Source organism: Ornithorhynchus anatinus, chromosome X5 (assembly GCF_004115215.2).
Source record: "Ornithorhynchus anatinus isolate Pmale09 chromosome X5, mOrnAna1.pri.v4, whole genome shotgun sequence".
Taxonomy (NCBI): Eukaryota; Metazoa; Chordata; class Mammalia; order Monotremata; family Ornithorhynchidae; genus Ornithorhynchus; species Ornithorhynchus anatinus.
In genome coordinates, this window is record NC_041753.1 from 12,930,725 (window position 1) to 12,948,526 (window position 17,802).

General features: G+C 55.0%; 1 protein-coding gene across 2 annotated transcripts; it reads right to left on the minus strand.

The window, feature by feature from the left end:
- Positions 1-1,129: 1,129 nt before the first annotated feature.
- Positions 1,130-14,495, minus strand: TRMT10B (tRNA methyltransferase 10B). Of its 2 annotated transcripts, none has more exons than XM_007655563.3 (9): positions 14,313-14,495; positions 11,904-12,165; positions 11,342-11,450; positions 10,841-10,965; positions 8,678-8,830; positions 5,132-5,210; positions 3,258-3,325; positions 1,672-1,795; positions 1,130-1,338 (listed from the first exon to the last, which is right to left on the minus strand). In XM_007655563.3, exons 2-9 carry the CDS (start codon positions 12,159-12,161, stop codon positions 1,187-1,189), a joined length of 1,068 nt encoding a protein of 355 aa, XP_007653753.1. In that variant the 5' UTR covers positions 12,162-12,165; positions 14,313-14,495; the 3' UTR covers positions 1,130-1,186. The 2 variants fall into 2 exon arrangements, with proteins under 2 accessions (XP_007653753.1, XP_001511282.2); XM_001511232.5 differs by having other exon boundaries at positions 11,970-12,165; positions 14,313-14,494.
- Between the last annotated feature and the right edge of the window lie 3,307 nt (positions 14,496-17,802).

Consider the following 17,802-nt stretch of genomic DNA (forward strand, 5'->3'; position numbering starts at 1 on the left):
AGCCAGACTGGAGGGGGTCCAGGAGAGAGTTGGAGTTGAGGAATTCGAGGCAGCGAGTGTAGACGACTCGTTCTAAGAGTTTGGAAAGGAAGGGCAGGAGGGAGATAGGACGGTAACTGGAAGGGGAAGTGGGGTCGAGAGAGGGTTTTTTTAGGATGGGGGAGACCTGGGCATGTTTGAAGGCAGAGGGGAAGGAGCCCTTGGAGAGTGAGTGGTTAAAGATAGAAGTTAAGCGAGTTGAGTAGAGAGGGCGGGGTTGAGAGCGGTAACCTGATCATCGGGAGTGGGAAGAGGGGATGGGGAGGCGAGGTGGGGTGCGATGTTTTGGGAGAGACGGATGGGGTCAGGAGAGCGGAGTCTCTGTGGGGGAGTGATACAGATTTGCAGGGGGAGGGAGCGTGAGAGAGGAGGCAGGTGAGAAGGTTGTGGTCAGAGAGGGGGATTTCAGAGTCGGTGAGGGTGGAGATAGTGCGGCGGTGAGGGATGACGAGATGGAGGGTGCGACCGAGTCGGTGAGCGGGCGAGGTGTGGTGGAGCAGGAGGACGGCAGAGTCGAGGAGCGATAGCGGGCGGCGGCGGATGGGTCGCCGGGTACATCCACGTGGATGTCGAAGTCTCCGAGGATCAGAGCGGGCAGGGAGAAGGAGAGGAGGAAGGTGAGAAAGGGGTCGGGGTGGTTAAAGGAGTCGGAGGTGGGACCGGGAGGGGCGGCAGACGACGGCTCCGAGAATCTGGAGCGGGCGGTAGAGGCGAATGACACGGGCTTCAAAGGCGGGGAAGGAGAGGGAAGGGGGAGGAGGGAGAGCGCGGAAGCGACGTCTGTGAGACGCCCGCGTGTGTGGCGGGGCACGGGTGACTTCTCTAGACCGTAAGCTCGTTGCGGGCGGGGCACGGGTCCGTCACACTGTCCCGTCGTACTCTCCCAAGCGCTCAGTACGGTGCTCTGCCCCCAGGAAGCGCTCGGATACGACCGACCGAGCGACGGGGGGAGGTGGGTCCGTGAAGCCACCACCGCGGCACACCTCCGCCTCGGCAATCTTTCCTCTGACGTGCTTTCCCCCGCGACGCGCCAGACGGACAACGGCTCCCCGCGTCTGAGGTAGAGGCTTATCAATAACTACTAAGAACCTTAAAGACTGAGACCGGTCTTTAATAGTAGCGCCGCCGGCTTAAGAATCTCGGGCCCCTACTGAGGAGAGCCGATCTCTCCAAACTCATCTCCCGAGGGCGAAGTGTCCACCGAGTCTTGAAGAACAAAGCCTTTTCTGGGTGCAACTCCGGCTTTCAGTGCCTCGGGCCAACTTCGAGTCTCATAGTAAGTTAACAGTACATCAAACACTGTCAGAAAGTAAAGAGAAACATCATACGTTTAAATTGGGAAAAGAAACACACGAGAGGTGACGGGGCACTCTCCCCGGTGGATATGCCGTAGCATTCGCTTTTCCTTCCAAAATGAAGCCGACGCGCTCTGCAACGCACGTAAAGGTGCACGGTGCCCACCCGGGGGACATCAAGGCAGTCGGTGGAAACACGACCCCTTCCTGACGTAACCAGCTAAGAGCCGCTCGGCCTGAAAAAGGCACCGGGCCCTGAACAAAGGTGAACTGAGCTGGAGAAAGGGCACGCGGCTGAAAGACGACGTTAACCGAGCGTAACGTTAAGGACCCGTACCTTGATTGATGGCCAGTATTTCTGAATGGTAGTTCTTTGCATTAGTGTTTCTGACCATGTACTCTTGGATCGGCAGTCGGGCGGTCTGGATGGAGTTTTCTTGGGCCTTCTGAAACGTCAGCCTCTGTGAATCGGATCAGTCAGTGGCATTTAGTCTCCATCTCCGGCCCCTCCCTCGGAGAACTCGTTCACTCCCGTGGCTTCAACTGCCATCTCGGCGCAGGCGATTCCCCAGTCGGAATCTCCGGCCCTAACCTCCTCTTCCTCCTCTGCAAGCTTGCATTTCCTCCTGCTCCCCGGACACCTCTAAGCCGGACGTCCCGCCGCCGACTTAATCATCGAATCCCAAACTGAACGGGTTCAAAACAGAGCTCCTCATCTCCCCGCCCGGGACCCCGTCCTCCCCGTTTTCCCCCTTCGGCGCATCTACCTCCCTATCTCCCGGGCCCGTAACCTCGGCGGCGTCCTCGACCCGTCTCCCTCGTTCCGCCCACGCATTCGATCCGTCTCCAAATCCCGTCGGTTCTTCCTGCGCGACGCTGCGAGGATCCGCCCTTTCCTCTGCATCCAAACCGCTGCCGCGCTGATCCAGGGACTTACCCTATCCCGCCTCGGCGACCGGCCTCCCGCCTCCCCCCGCCCCGGTCCGTACTTCACCCCGCCGCACGGATCGTTTTTCAACGGAGACGTTCCGTCCACGCCTTCCCCACTCCTCAACAACCTCCAACGGCTGCCCGTCCACCTCCGCGTCAAACACAAACCCCTCACCGTCGGCTGTAACGCGCTCGATCGGCTCGCCCCACCCTACCTCACCTCACTCCTCTCCCGCTACAGCCCGGCCCGCGCTTGCCGCTCCTCTAGCGCCAGCTTACTCGCTGCGCCCGGATCTCGTCCATCTCACCCTCGACCCCTTTCCACGTCCTCCCCCTAGCCTGGGACTCCTTCCCCCTTCATATATGCCAGACCCCCGCTCTCCCCATCGTCGAAGCAGTATCGCCGCCACATCTCCCCCAGGAGGCCTTCCCCCCTTTAAGCCCTCTTTTCCCTGGTCTGGTGTCCCTTCCGCGCCGCCTACGTACTTGGATTTGGGACCTTTGGTCCTTTGACACTCACCCCACTCCCAACCCCACGGGCACTTCTTACATATCTTCATACGTCATTATTTGTATTAATGTCCGTCTCCCTCTCTAGACTGCGAGCTCATTACGAGGAGGGACCGTTTCTGCCAATTCTGTCCTACTGTACTCTCCCAAGCGCTTCGTACAGGGCTCTGCCCATAGTGAGCGCACGACAAATCCCACTGACTGATCTACTCCAGCGCTCGGAACAGCGCTTGGCACAGAGTAGGCGCTTAACAAACACCGTTATCATTATTACCCCAGCGCTCAGAACAGCGCCTGGCACATAGTAAGCGCTTAACAAACGTCATAATCATTATTTCCCCCTCAAGACCGTAAATCCACTGTGGGCAGGGTCCGTCTCTCTCTACTGCCGTATTGTGCTCTGCACACAGTGAGTGCTCAATAAATACCATCGAATGGATGAATGAATATAGGAAAGATTGGCTTTTGAGAACCAACACTCACCTTCTGAATGGTTTCGTCCACAAGTCCACCGAGGATGTAAATTTTGTTTACGTCGATATCTTCAAGCACTAACGACACAACAAATAAAAAGGGGAAAAGCGACTTGAACAGATCCGTGCTACAGCTTCTCAGGGACAAAACCAAACAAAAAAAAGCTTCAAGTGTATTTGCTGTTGCCGCCTTATGCCGTCGGACCATATGCGACGCCACGGGTACGTCTCTCCCGGAACGCCCCGCTCTCCACCCGCAATCGTTCCGGCAGCGTGTCCGTCGAGTCTCCTCGGTCAAAACCCGGAAGCGGTTTACCATTCCCTCCTTCCGCGCCGGAAACTCGAGCCGCCCCCCCCGACTCGCTCCCCTGCCGCCGCTGCCCAGCACGGGCGAGAGTTTTGACTTGTAGGAGACGGCCTTCCGCTCGCTAGCCGAGCTAGGAAGGGAACGGACAGGCCTCTGCTTGACTCTCCCTCCCGTAGTCGTGACTGGTAGAGGCCTGGACACTCTCCAGGTGCGACCCACAGAGGAGGCGGAAGGGTGTTTAGTGGTAACAAAACAAGTGTGGACACATGCTTCGGGTTCAAGTAGTGAGACTGGTGATACCCCAGAGCCATAAACGGTAGCTTAACCTGCTCTGGTATGAGTCTGGGGCAGGAGCACTCAACAGTACTCACCGAGTGCCGACACCGTGCAGGACACTTGGGAGAGTACGATGATTAACGGGCGTCATTCCTGTACTCGAGGAGTTTACGGCCCACTACGTTACGTGTGGCCCGGCGGAGAGAAAACAAGTCCGGGAGCCTCGAGACTGTAAGCTCGCCGTGGGCAGGGAACGTGTCTACCCGCTCTGGTGTACCGTGCTTTCCCAAGCGCTCGGTCCAGTGCTCTGCACGCAGTAAGCACTCAGTAAATACCACTGAGGACGAGGGGTAAGTTCCAGGTAGGCAGGAGGGCACGGGAACGAGGGGCGGCGAGTAGGGTGGCTTGAGAGGAGCGAAGCTGAGAGCCGCGAGCAGGCCGCCGGAGGCCCGAGTGAGCAGGACGACGAGCCCCGGCTGCCGAAAGTGGCGACCGGGGATGACAGACAACCCGAGGGTCTTCCGTGACTTGGCGAGCCGCCCGGGGCCGGACTACACTGGGCAGAGAAGCAGTGTGGCTCAGTGGCTAGAGCACGGGCCCGGGACTCAGAAGGACCTGAGTTCTGCTCCCGACTCCCCCACCCGTCCGTTGTGTGACCTCGGGCAAGTCGCTTCACTCCTCTGGGCCTCAGTTACCTCAGCTGTAAAATGGGGATGAAGACTGAGCACCGTGGGGGACAGGAACCGGGTCCAACCTGATTAACCTGCGCTCAGAACAGTGCTTGGCACGTGGTAAGCGCTTAAGTCCCCTAATTTATTCTTGTAATTATCATTCCTATCATTTACCAGGATTCTACCTCTAATTCTGCCAGAGACTCCCTGGGGGATATTTAGGGTGACGGCCACCTGCAAAATGAGGATGATAATGCCGTCCTTCCCATCGATGCCATGAGGGTAAAACGAGGTAAACTGCAAATTTTGAGATTTTAGTGAGAAAGACGTCACACAGATCCACAGTGATATCATTACTTGATAATAATAATAATGGGTGGGGTTAAGCGACTACTCCGTGCCAGGCACTGTATTAAGCGCTGAGGTGGAGACGAGGTAATCGGGTTGGACACAGTCCCTGGCCCACGTCGCTTTCATTACCGACGGCCGCAAAGTAGATCAATCCAGTCTCGGAAGAGATGGATTTTTTTTTCCTTCCGAGACAACTATTTAGCCCGAAATAATTATCTGGAAGGCCAAGGGGGACGACGTTGAAAAGCTACTCTAAATCTCCGGAAGCAAATTACATACCATTTTCGGAGTCAGGAGTCAGATACACAAGTGTTTCCAAAGGAAATAAATTAAGGCAGTCATCCTCTGTTACGTCCATCTGAAAAATGTAAAATTAAGAAATATAAAGATATGAAATCTTCCCAGATTGCTTTATAGTGAGGGCTTTTCCTCTCGGATTTAACTGTGTTCCCCTAATAATTTAAGGGGATTTATATTACCATCACAAAAATGGATGAAAATTGAAGGGGGGTCGGGGGAGAAAGGAGGAGATCTCCCTGGACAAATATCGGAATTTATTCTCTATCCGGGACCGGCTCCGAGTCGGAGCTGCTGATGAGAGAGGAGCCGACCCTCGCTCTCATCAGCACCTCTGGTCTTGTAGGGGGGATGATTAATTTGTGGACTCGGTCCCCTTCGTTCACTCATTCATCCGATCGCCTTTACTGAGCGCTCACTGTATGCGGAGCACCGTACTAAGCGCTTGGAAAGTACAATCCGGCAACAGATAGAGACGACCCCGACCCAGCAACGGGCTGACGGTCTAGAAGGGGGAGTCGGACAGCAGAACGAGTAATTAATACCAAAGTGGGGTGGAAAAACCAGAACCAAATGACTGATGCTTTGTGTAAAATCTGGCATTTTCCGTAAAAATCCATTTTGCTCAAAATGAAGGATCCTACCCACACCCATTTTCGATGAGAAAACACGTATAATCCGAATCCCCTGCTAAGCCGCACACTCCCCATCTTCGGGGCGCTCCCCCGATTCCACGTCCCCCCCGATTCATTCTCACGGTGGATTCATGCAGAGATTTTAGCAGCCACGGCCCTGCCCCGAGGGAGACTCCAACCGCCTCACGCACCCACGGTAACCACACGGCTCCACTCTACCAATACGGCTGCTGCTTGGGACATTCTAAAATGGCGGCCGTAACAGACCTTACGGAAACGGCTGCTGCCCATAAGTCACATCAAGGGGGACCTGGCATCAACGGCGCTGACCTGCAGCCCCCAACGTCCAGACCTCCACTCCCTGACCCCTCCGACGCCGGACACGCTCAGCGGTCATCTTCCCTTCCTCCAGCTCCAGTCGGCGCCGCCCCGACGTGGCCTCGGTTTTACTGCCGCCCGTCATCCCCGCCCCGCGTCCTCTCGGCCGGGCCCGGCGTCGGGCGGCCCGAGCCCTAGGACGGCTTACTCTTCGACGGGACCGTGGCTCAGCTCTAGCTGCGGGGGCTTGGGGGGGGAGGATGGATGTGCTGAGAGGGGAATCCGGGATATCCATGAGAGCCGGCAGGTAGGTATGGCTGATGAGATTCCCCTCTGCCTCCCTCTCTCCACCCCAGAAGGACGGAGGGGTGAGCAGGCCCCGGAGATTCTGGGGGAATGTGTCTACTGAGCTGGATGCGGAGGGGAGGGGACGGGAGCAGCTTGTGGCGGATCTGCCTTTCGCCAGCAGGTAGTCGAGCCAAGCACCGACTGGACGTCTTACCCCCTCACGCGTGCGCGCTCGTTCTCCCCCCGGTCCCCGTGGCCAGGGTCCAAAGCGGGTTCCTCTGCTGCAGGGGAGCGAGCAAGACGGCGACATCCACGTACAGACAGAGCCGGGATGGGTCCCCGTTGGTGCGAGTCGAGCGTCCACGCCTTCCCCCCGAGCGGGGGGGCCTGGTGTCGAAAGGACCTACTAGACTGTATGCGGAGAAAGAGTCCGCCAACTCCGCTGTACCGTACTCTTCCAAGTGCTAGGTGGTGAGCGCTTAATAAACGCCACTGATTTGAAAAGGCTGCTTGGCCCCGTCGTGGGAGGGAAAGCTCTCTCGTGTGCGTGTGTGATGGCCTGGGGGGGGGGGGGGGAAGTGGTGCGGCGGAGGCTTCCGTTTTGGGGTGGAGAGGAAGGAGGATACGGTGCGCCCCGATGTCCTCACGTGACATCATGCAGAGTGGGATACACTGATGCTGGGTCACGTGGAACCCTTCCCCGTCTCCTGCGAATCAAACAGCCCCAGCGGCCCGGGGAAGGGGCCGGGGGCGGTGTCTTAATCCATCCCTGTCCCCGTCCTGTCGACCCAGGTTCATTCTCATCCTCGGCATTTACGTGTCTATTTTTTATTTGTCCATCTGTTATTATAGTCGGTTATTTTCATCCTGATACACCCGTATTACTTCCTGTTACATCTCTGCTCTTCCTCCTGCTCCCACTATCTGTAAAGAATTTTTGTCTGTCCAACCTTTTACGCTGTAAGTTCCGGGAGGACAGCGATGCATGTTTTCCTTGTTTTATCTCCCAATCTTCCCCGCAAATTCCACTACTTTTCCTTCCCTCCTGGGTTACTTATGCATTTAGTCCTACCCCCTAAGCACGCAGAGACTTAGCCACCCCTACAGCACGTATGCACATTATCCACACATTCTTATACTGGGTTGCTCCCCTCACCTGTAATTTATTTTACTATCTGTCTCCCCTCTTAGATTTTAAGTCCTATGAGGGCAGGGATTGTGTCTACTTATGCTATTGCGCTCTCCCGAGTGCTTAATAGTAATAATAATATGATGATGATGATGGTATTTGTTAAGCGCTTACTATGTGCCAAGCACGGTTCTAAGCGCCGGGGGTGATGCAAGGCAATCAGGTTTGTCCCACGTGGGGCTCACCGTCCCAATCCCCACTGTGCAGATGAGGTCACTGAGGCACGGAGAGGTGAAGTGACTTGCCCCAGGTCGCACAGCAGACAGTTGACGGGATTAAGACCCCCCCGTCCTCCGACTCCCCAGCCCGTGCTCTCGCCGCTAGGCCGCGCTGCTTCTCACCCTGCACGTAACGCTCTGCACACAGTCAGCACTCAAATACCATCGCTCGATGGACTGATTAATACGGAGCTCTGAACTCACAGGTGCTCGCTAAAGACCCCCAGGGGAACTCCACTTTACTGGTGTTAGAACGGAGGCTCCTGATCTTCGCTGTTGGCATTCGGGCAGCCACGGTCATGCTAAAATCACGTCTTCCCTCCAGAGGCTCTCCCCTCTCCTTCACACACGATCCAATCGATCAACCGTATTTATCGAGTGCTTACTATGTGCAGGGCCCCGTACTAAGCGCTTGAGAGAACTGGACAGTAACAACAGACACGTTCCCTGCCCACACCGAGCTTACGGATCTTGATCTCCTCGATGCCAAGCAACACGGGAGCTACACGATTGGCTGGCGGACGTGCCGTAGGCCTCCAATAAATCGGGTCGGGGGCAGGTAAGGGATTCACTAAAAATGGAAAACACGACCTAAAGCACCGGGCTTGTACTCTGTCGAGTTACTGATGGTGATGACCGCCGGCCGGACCGTTACACTGAGCGGTGTGGAAAGGACCGGGGAGGATCCGTCTCGTCCGCTGACGGAATTCTTAAAAGCCACAGGCGGGTTGCAACGGTCACGGAACTGGCGGTTAATTCTGCACCAAAACCGAGAAGCAGCCGGAAGCCCAAACCCCGCCCTACTTGGGCCTCTACTTCATCTCCCGTACGCCGGGCGACTTTCACATCACCGCCGAGGGCGACTCGCGGAGGGACTTACGAGATAATTCGAAAATCCGTCATTCATCCGCAAACACTCTTCGTGCAGGGTACTGTTGGCTTGGAATCCAGTGAGGTATATCCAAAATGGCTTGGCGGCTTTCTTGTTTGAACCATAGACCCTTCGAATCTGGGCGGCCAGACGGCTTTGTTCCTTCAAAGAAATGAGGCCAGTTAATTCGGTAACAACTCGGCGGCAACATCAGCAAACGCCGCATCGAGCACCTTCGTGTGCGACCCGCCGCGTCGTCCTCTGGACTGGAAGCTCGTCGTGGGCAGGGAATGTACTCTATCGGGTGCTTAGTACAGTGCTCGGCACACGGTAAGTGCTCAATAAATCCGACCGAATGGACGGCTACCCCATGCAACTCTTTAAGGCATTCATACCTTCCCAACACCCCTGGGAGGGGGGCTCGCGGTACACGTTATTGACAACGCAAGCGACCGCCTTTCTGGGGGCGTGACGTGTCCAAGGTTGTAGATCCTACACCTACTGGAAAGGCACTCACTGGTGGATTATGATGTCACTGGTGGACTCTCAGAATGCAAACAACAACTATAGGTACGCGTCCCCGTTACGATCCCGATTTCACGGATGGGGACGCTGAGGCTCGGAAGGAGCCTCCGACTTGCCCGGCGGTATCTGATTCGGTTAAACGGGCAGCTGGGAATCTTTCCTCTGCATCATGCCCTCCCTATGCTGACCTCTTCCTTCCGGGAGCTCCCACCTGAAGGGTGAGAAGTTATTCCGACTCTGTCGCGTCACAATTTCAAATAGGAAACTGCAGACAGAACCTCCACTTTCCACGGAATGTCATATTCCTGCCGGTAAAGCCTGCATTTTCGTCCTCAAATTCAGACGCAGAGGCTCCCTTCCCTAACGTCTGAGACCAGGGCACGGATCGTGTCTACCAACTGCACTGTACTCTCCCAGGCGCCGAGGACAGTGCCACGCGGACGGCAGACGCTCAATAAAAATCACCGACTGAATAGTTAACGTCTGTCCTGACCAACCCCGGGGGCGGGGGGGAATCTACGTTACACCGCAGCCCCAGTCTCACCTAATAAATACTGTGAAACGTTGCTGTGAATATAGTTCTCATTTCAAATCATTACAACAGGGGCCTTTGAAAAGATCCTACTCTCCGACCGAGGGGGTCCCAGAGGATCTAGTGATTCTGCATCACTCTCGGATCTGCTCTGTCGCTTCTTCTGGGCCTCGGACTCCTCGGCTGCCAAACGCAGGCGCCGTACTCAAGCAATCGATGGAATTCGCCGAGCGCTTACGGTGCCCGGGGCCTCCGGAAAGTACAGGGCACTGGAGACCCTGATTCATTTAAGCCTTGGCGGAGGGGAACGACGTGAACAATTGCTGTAAAGCGTCTTCCGGTTACTGTGCGGGAGATAACGATTTCTTACATCTCATTCAGTCGGGCAGTCAACGGGATTTATCGAGTGCTTGCCGTGTGAACAGCGCTCACTGAGCGCCTGGAAGAGCATCACACAACGGATTTGGTAGACTCGCTCCCGGCCCACAGCGAACGTACAGTCCCGTTTCTCCCCGTCTCCTCCGGCACAGCTCTACCTATATGTGATACAGCTCGGGGACCTCCAAGTTCCTCGCCAAAGCCCAAATCCCAGTATCCCATCCCCCCTCTAATCCCGGCTCCGCCACTCGGCAGTCACTTCACTTCTCCAGGCCTCGGTTACCTCATCTGTCAAAGGAGGATCTGTCACGCGGGACAACCTGGATTGCCTCTGTATCTCCCCCCAGCGCTTAGAACGGCGCTCGGCCCATAGTAAGCGCTCACAGATACCATCACCGTCATCACCCTGCAGCACAAAGCCGGGATTCTCGTCTTCGTAATGATAATGTTGGTATTTGTTAAGCGCTTACCGCGTGCACAGCACCGTTCTAAGCGCTGGGGGAGATACAGGGTCGTCGGGTTGTCCCCCGGGGGGCTCACGGTCTTCACCCCCCATTTTACAGATGAGGTCACCGAGGCCCAGAGAAGTCAAGTGACACACAGCTGACAAGCGGCAGAGCTTCGCAGCCATGTGGTGATGGTGAAACTGGACGTGGAAACTCTAATCTCTTCCAGCCACATCACCTACCTCCTGAACCGCAATGCCAAACTTGGGGACGCTCAGCAGTGTACTCTACCTTTTTAGACATGTAGTTGGTCATGCTCAAATCTATACAGAGCCTGGGTCCGGAATCTCGTGCCTCCAAAAATCGTTCTCGGGTCATTGCTTTCAAAACACGTTTGCTGTGCTGGTGGCAGGCTTCTAATGCACAGACGAGAACAAAACAAAGATAGTATGGAAACGCGCCGTACAGGGCCTGTCCATTCATCTAAGATCCATTAGCGTTTATGAACAGACACTTTAGCTTAAGTGAGGCTTCATACTCACTTAAGTACTCAAAGTATGCCATGTAAAGTTAACCCTGCTTCTCTTTTTTCTTCTTGGGCCCTCCTTTAGTAACTAGTAAATTTGGGCACCTCATGTACGTGCGTTCACTGCGGCAACCAAAAACGTACCCGCTGATCTAGTTTCTAGAAACATTTAAGCAAAACGGCCCCCGAAAGAAAACATTACACTGTTGAACACCAAGGAGGACTCAATGTCCCCGTGCCAACAGAATGGTTTGTTAGAACCGTACCTGGGTCTCCTGCGTGTTTCGCTTTCCTTCTCTCCTTTGCTTGCTTTCTCTTGATCCTTTTGGCTGCGATGATTTTTTCCCAATGTTTCTGTTTCCGTAAGACATTTCTCTAGTTGCCACAGAAAACAAAACGGCGTGAGATTTCATAAGTCCCAAAGGCAGAAATAAAACGCGGTCCTGAACAACAAGAGGTTTAACGCCTCGCCTATAGGTCTCAAAAGCCCGCACTGTATCCGAAAGGGTGACAGCAGCAGCAGATAACGCCTAGAAAAGTACCCACTACGTAAGTTACTTTGACTACAATTATTTTTGCTTTAGGAATCTGCAATTAGGGGCAGTTTGGGGGGAGGGTTCTTTTTTTTGTGTGTGTGTGTGTGTGTGTTTAATAAAACAAGAATGAGGCTCGGTCTGCTGCAGCACCGATAAGCTTTCCTGGACATGGGAAATATCACCGGTTTCCTCTACTACAGTGCCAATACCCAACTGCTGTTTCAAGAAAAAAAAAATCATCTCATTCAGTCACTCAATATAGCTAGCCACCTGGATGCTGCGGACTTCCTACCTTCCGTCTCTTTTTATTAACACGACGACATCCGCCCTGAAGCCAAGGTTTGGCCACTGTACATACCGAGGCCCACGGTTCATTTTCCCTGACCGACGCCTTTGGGTTTTCAACCTCTACGTCGATCTGCAGAAGCTGAAAGATTTCGGGTAAGATGTCCTCGCTCCCGCTGTCCGAGGGGTCCCCCTGTCCCCTTGGCTGGTCGGACTCCGTTGGCTGAGAAGTCTCTTCCGGTTTATCCTCCACAGATTCCATCATTTTTCTTTTTTTCCCCACGGTACAGTTTATGAAAAGGAAGAGGATGCAATTAAAGAGCTGATATCACCTAAAAAGGCATCCCCTGTCTTATGGCACACGTCCATGAACCTGGATGAATATCAACAGCCCGTTTAGGAGCCCAGGTTGGATGACTTATCGAAGTACAGAAGGTACACCGTATCGGCCCCCTGCAAGATCACATAAGATTGAATTAATACACGTGCCTCTGAAGGAAGAAATACTTAGTAGTGTAGAAACCTATTTTTTTTTAAGAGAACTTCCATTCATTCGTTCAATCGTGTTTATTGAGCGCTTACTGGATGCAGGGCACTGTACGACGCGTTTGGAAAGCACAGTTAGGCAACAAGTAGAAATGCCACGGGGAGTTTAGCCGCCAACGATGGAATGCCCGATTCGGGGCCCCGCTGGGGCCACGTGGCTCCTCTACGTTATTTTTGGGAAATCCAAACGTCTAACGTTTTAAGGAGGAACTGATGGGTCATAATCTGAACCCGGTAAGTTGAAATTGCTCAACTCAGTTTGGACGGAAGTGAAAAATAATTTAGGAATTCTACCTCCCTAACACCTCTCTAGTTCTCAACGTGGGAGGGGCAAAGCCACTGCTAAAGTCATCGCATTGAAAGGATTAATCAGTACTGTACTGTCCCCTAGCCGGGGCTTGGGAGTCAGAGGTCGTGGGTTCTAATCCCGGCTCCGCCGCTCGCCAGCTGTGTGACTTCGGGCAAGTCACTTCACTTCTCTGTGCCTCAGTTATCTCATCTGTAAACTGGGGATTAAGACTTTGAGCCCCACGTGGGACAACCTGATCCCCTTGTATCCCCAGCGCTTTGCACATAGTAAGGGCTTAACAAATACCACCATTTTTTTCCTCCTAGCAGCTTCCGGGGTTAGGGTACTGATTGAATCGCCTCCCCCTCGAATTTCCACTTTCATCAGAGCCCGCCGTGGAGTCCTTGAGCTGATCGATCGGCGGTATCTGCTGAGCGTGCGGGGAAGCAGCGTGGCTCAGTGGAAAGAGCCCGGGCTTGGGAGTCGGAGGCCATGGGTTCGAATCCCGGCCCCGCCACTCGTCAGCTGGGTGACTGCGGGCAAGTCACTTCACTTCTCCGGGCCTCAGTTCCCTCATCTGTAAAATGGGGATGAAGACCGGGAGCCTCACGTGGGACAAGCTGATGACCCTGTATCTACCCCAGCGCTTAGAACAGTGCTCTGCACATAGTAAGCGCTTAACAAATACCGACACTATGATTACTGTGTGTGGAGCACTGTACTAAAAGCTTGGGAGATCAGAGTTGGTTGGCACGTTCCCCGCCCACAACGAGCTTAATGGTGGTATTTGTTAAGCGCTTACTATGTGCAAAGCACTGTTCTAAGCGCTGGGGGGGGGGTTACAAGGCGAACAGGTTGTCCCACGTGGGGCTCACAGTTTTTAATCCCCATTTTCCAAATGAGGCCACCGAGGCCCAGAGAAGTGAAGTGACTTGCCCGAAGTCACGCCGCTGGCAACCGGCGGAGTCGGGATTCGAACCCACGACCTCTGACGCCCAAGCCCGGGCTCTTTCCGCCGGGCCCCAGGGGCGAGCTGGCTGGAAGCCAGTTGAAACTTAAGTAGCATCTGGGGAGCGCTCTGCGCCACACACTGCTCTACGCGCTGGGGGAGAATCAGGCTGTCCCCCGTGGGGCTCCCGCTCTCCATCCCCATTTTCCAGATGAGGCCACTGAGGCCCAGAGGAGTGAAGTGGCTGGCGGACAAGGGGCAGGGCCGGGGTGACAACCAGTGACCTTCCGCCCCCCCCCCCCCCCCAAGCCACCCGGCCCGCCCCACCACTGGGCAGCAGTTTGAGGAGAAAAAGGAAAAGCGGCAGCGTGGCTCGGTGGGAAGAGCCCGGGCTTGGGAGTCAGAGGTCATGGGTTCGAATCCCCGCTCTGCCACTCGTCAGCTGGGCGACTGTGGGCGAGTCACTTCACTTCTCTGGGCCTCATCTGGAAAAGGGGGATGAAGACTGGGAGCCCCGTGAGGGCCGACCCCATGACCCCGTGTCTCCCCCCAGCGCTTAGCACGGTGCTCTGCACAGAGTAAGCGCTTAACAACTACCGACGTTATTATTATTAAAAGCGAAAACGTAAAACCTCTCGCCGCCCTCACTGCCCGGCCCAGAATCGTCGAAGAAGGAGTTGAGGCGAAGGGCGGGCTTGACCTCTGGCCCCCGGGCCTGACCGCGTGCTCCTGAGCCTTCTCCGGGGCGGCGTCTTCTCCGAGCCGCTGGCCAATCACGACTGCCCTTCCGCGCGCCCCACCCCGCGGCTCGCGCACAATCACGCGGACGCCCAACGTCGGTCGGGGCAACGGGCCCCCGCGGCCCTTGTGATGTCACTTCCGGTCCTCCGCCGCCGCCCTCCCCCCCCCAAGGCATTCTGGGAATTGTAGTTCCGTGACCAAACGCGCCCCCACCCGGCCGCCCTTCATCCATTCGTTCGTTCGTTCATTCGTTCAGCGGTATTTATGGAGCGCTGGCTGCGCGCAGAACGCTGTACTAAGCGCTCGGAAAGGGCAGTGCGGCCACAGATAGAGACGATCATTCAGTCATCCATTCAGTGGTATTTATGGAGCGCTGGCTGCGCGCAGAGCGCTGGACTAAGCGCTCGGAAAGGACAGTTCGGCAACAGAGACAACCATTCACTCACTCAATCGTCCGCGGCTCAGTGGAAAGAGCCTGGGCTTAGGAGTCAGAGGTCATGGGTTCTAATCCCGCCTCCACCACCTGTCAGCTGTGTGACTCTGGGCAAGTCACTTCACTTCTCGGTGCCTCGGTTCCCTCATCTGGAAAATGGGGATGAAGACGGTGAGCCCCACGTGGGACAACCTGATGCCCCTGGATCTCCCCCAGCGCTTAGAACGGTGCTCGGCACATAGGAAGCGCCTAACAAATACCAACATTATATAGAGAAGGAGCGTGGCTCCGTGGAAAGAGCACAGGCTTGGGAGTCAGGGGTCATGGGTTCGAAGGCCGGCTCCGCCGCTCGTCAGCTGTGTGACTGTGGGCAAGTCACTTCCCTTCTCGGTGCCTCAGTTGCCTCATCTGGAAAATGGGGATGAAGACAGCGAGCCTCACGTGGGACAACCCGATTACCCTGTAAATCTCCCCCAGCGCTTAGAAGAGTGCTCCGCACAGAGTAAGCGCTTGACAAATACCGACATTATTAGTATATATGGAGCGCTGACTGTGTGCAGAACACTGTTCTAAGCGCTTGGAAAGGACAATTCGGCAACAGATAGAAACAATCGTTCATTCACTCAATCGTATTTATGGAGCGCTGACTGTGCAGAGCACTGTACTAAGCGCTCGGAAAGGACAGTTTGGCAACAGAGACAAGCATTCCTTCTTTCGATCGTCCTTATGGAGCGCTGACTGTGTGCGGAGCACTGGACTAAGCACTTGGAAAGGACAATTGGGCTACAGAGACAATCATTCATTCATTCATTCAATCGTATTTATGGAGCGCCGACTGCGTGCGGAGCACTGGACTAAGCGCTCGGAAGGGACAATTCGGCAACAGATAGAGACAATCATTCGTTCATTCAACCACCATCCCTGCTCTGCCACTCGTCAGCTGTGTGACCGAGGGCAAGTCACTTCACTTCTCTGTGCCTCAGTTACCTCATCTGGAAAATGGGGATTTAACTGTGAGCCTCGCGTGGGACAACCTGATTACCCTGTATCTACCCCAGCGCTTAGAACGGTGCTCTGCACATAGTAAGCGCTTAACAGATACCAACACTATTATTCATTCACTCGGTCGTATTTACGGAGCGCTGACTGCGTGCAGAGCACTGTACTAAGCGCTTGGAAAGGACAACTGGGCAACAGATAGAGACAACCCCTACCCAACAGTGGGCTCACAGTCTAGCCGGTGGGGAGACAAACAACAAAACAAGTAGACAGGCATCAACAGCATCAAACAGATCAAGAGAATTATAGATATATATATACACACGTTCATTCAATCGTATTTACGGCGCGTTTTCTGTGTGCGGAGCGTTTGGGAGAGTACAATACGACAGTAAACGGACACATTCCCTGCCCACAACGAGCCGACGGTCTAGAGGGGGAGACGGACATTAATACGAAGAAATGAATTAGAGACATGCACATAAGTGCCGTGGGGCTAGGAGGGGAGATTAATGAAGGGAGCACTTCGGGGCGACGCAGAAGGGGGCGGGAGAAGAGGAAAGGGGGGTTTGGTCAGGGAAGGCCTCTTGGAGGAGATGGGCCTTCAATAAGGCTTTGAGGGCGGGGGAGAGAGACCGTCTGTCGGACATGAGGAGGGACGGCGTGGGCGAGGGGTCACCGGCGAGATAGATGAGGTCGAGGTACGGCGAGAGGGCTAGCGTTGGAGGAGTGAAGTAGGCGGGCTGGTACGTCGCCGGTTTCTGCAGTTTCTCTGGCTTAAAGTATCATCCACATCAACCCTCGTCCTCTCATTCCCCTATCCCCTACCCCAAGCCGGGTAGCGCGACACCGGAGGTGTTGCAGGGGGGCCGAGAGGTGGCGTGGGGTGGGGCGGTCCTACGGGCGGCACGTGCCTTGGACACGTCTCGTTTCAGTAGAAAGTTTTTCAGGCGCAACTGAAGACCTGATGTCCCTGTGGGTGTGGGGGAAAAAGATTAGGAAAGAGCATACATGTGTCTATCGACGTCACCCCCGGTGTCACCAGAGAATAAAAACTGTCAGAACTCTGGTCACCTTAGGTTGAATCAGTGAAGGGAGCGGAGAGAGAGGGGGCGAGGAGCAAGGGAAGCGGGGGAGAGAGAGAGTCAGGGGATAATAATAATAATAATAAGGAGGGTATTGGTTCATTCATCCATTCAATAAATACTATTATTATCCCGCTTACTATGTGCCAAGCACTGTTCTAAGCCCCGGGGGAGATACAAGGTTGTCCCTCGTGGGGCTCCCAGTCTCAATCCCCATTTTCCAGATGAGGTAACCGAGGCCCCGAGTCACACAGCTGACAGGTGGCGGAGCCGGGATCGGAACCCACGACCTCCGACTCCCAGGCCCGGGCTCTTTCCACTGAGCCACGCTGCTGCTCTCTGCCTCCGCTCCCCATTCCCAGAATTTCTTCCCGCAGGAAGTGGTCGTAGACAACGTCCTGGCCTGCCACCCTGACCCAACGAGGGACCTTAGATATCTTGCCTAGGTCTTTGGGGTGTTAGAACAGAACCCCCAGAATGTAACTGCATTCCCAAATTGGTATGCTTAAGAATAATAATAGTATCCGTTAAGTGCTTACTACGTGCCACGGCACTGAACTGAGCGCTGGGGTGGATTCAAGCAAATCGGGATGGACACGTCACCTCAACTCAGACACGCGTGCCAAAACGAACACACATAGGCTAAAGTACACGCGAAGTAACACAACTCACCCTGAGTCCTTGGGTCCCGTGAGCGGGAGAGATGGAGTCCAGCTGTAAGAGCCGAGCCGGAGGGAGAGGGGATTTGGACGGCGGGCAGAGGACAGGTCTTGAAGGCGCAGTCCAAGGGAGAGGAGCTCCTGGAAGAAAGAAAGTCCTGGGTAGAATCCGCGGAAGAAGGTCCTGGGGGGAAGGCACAGGGGA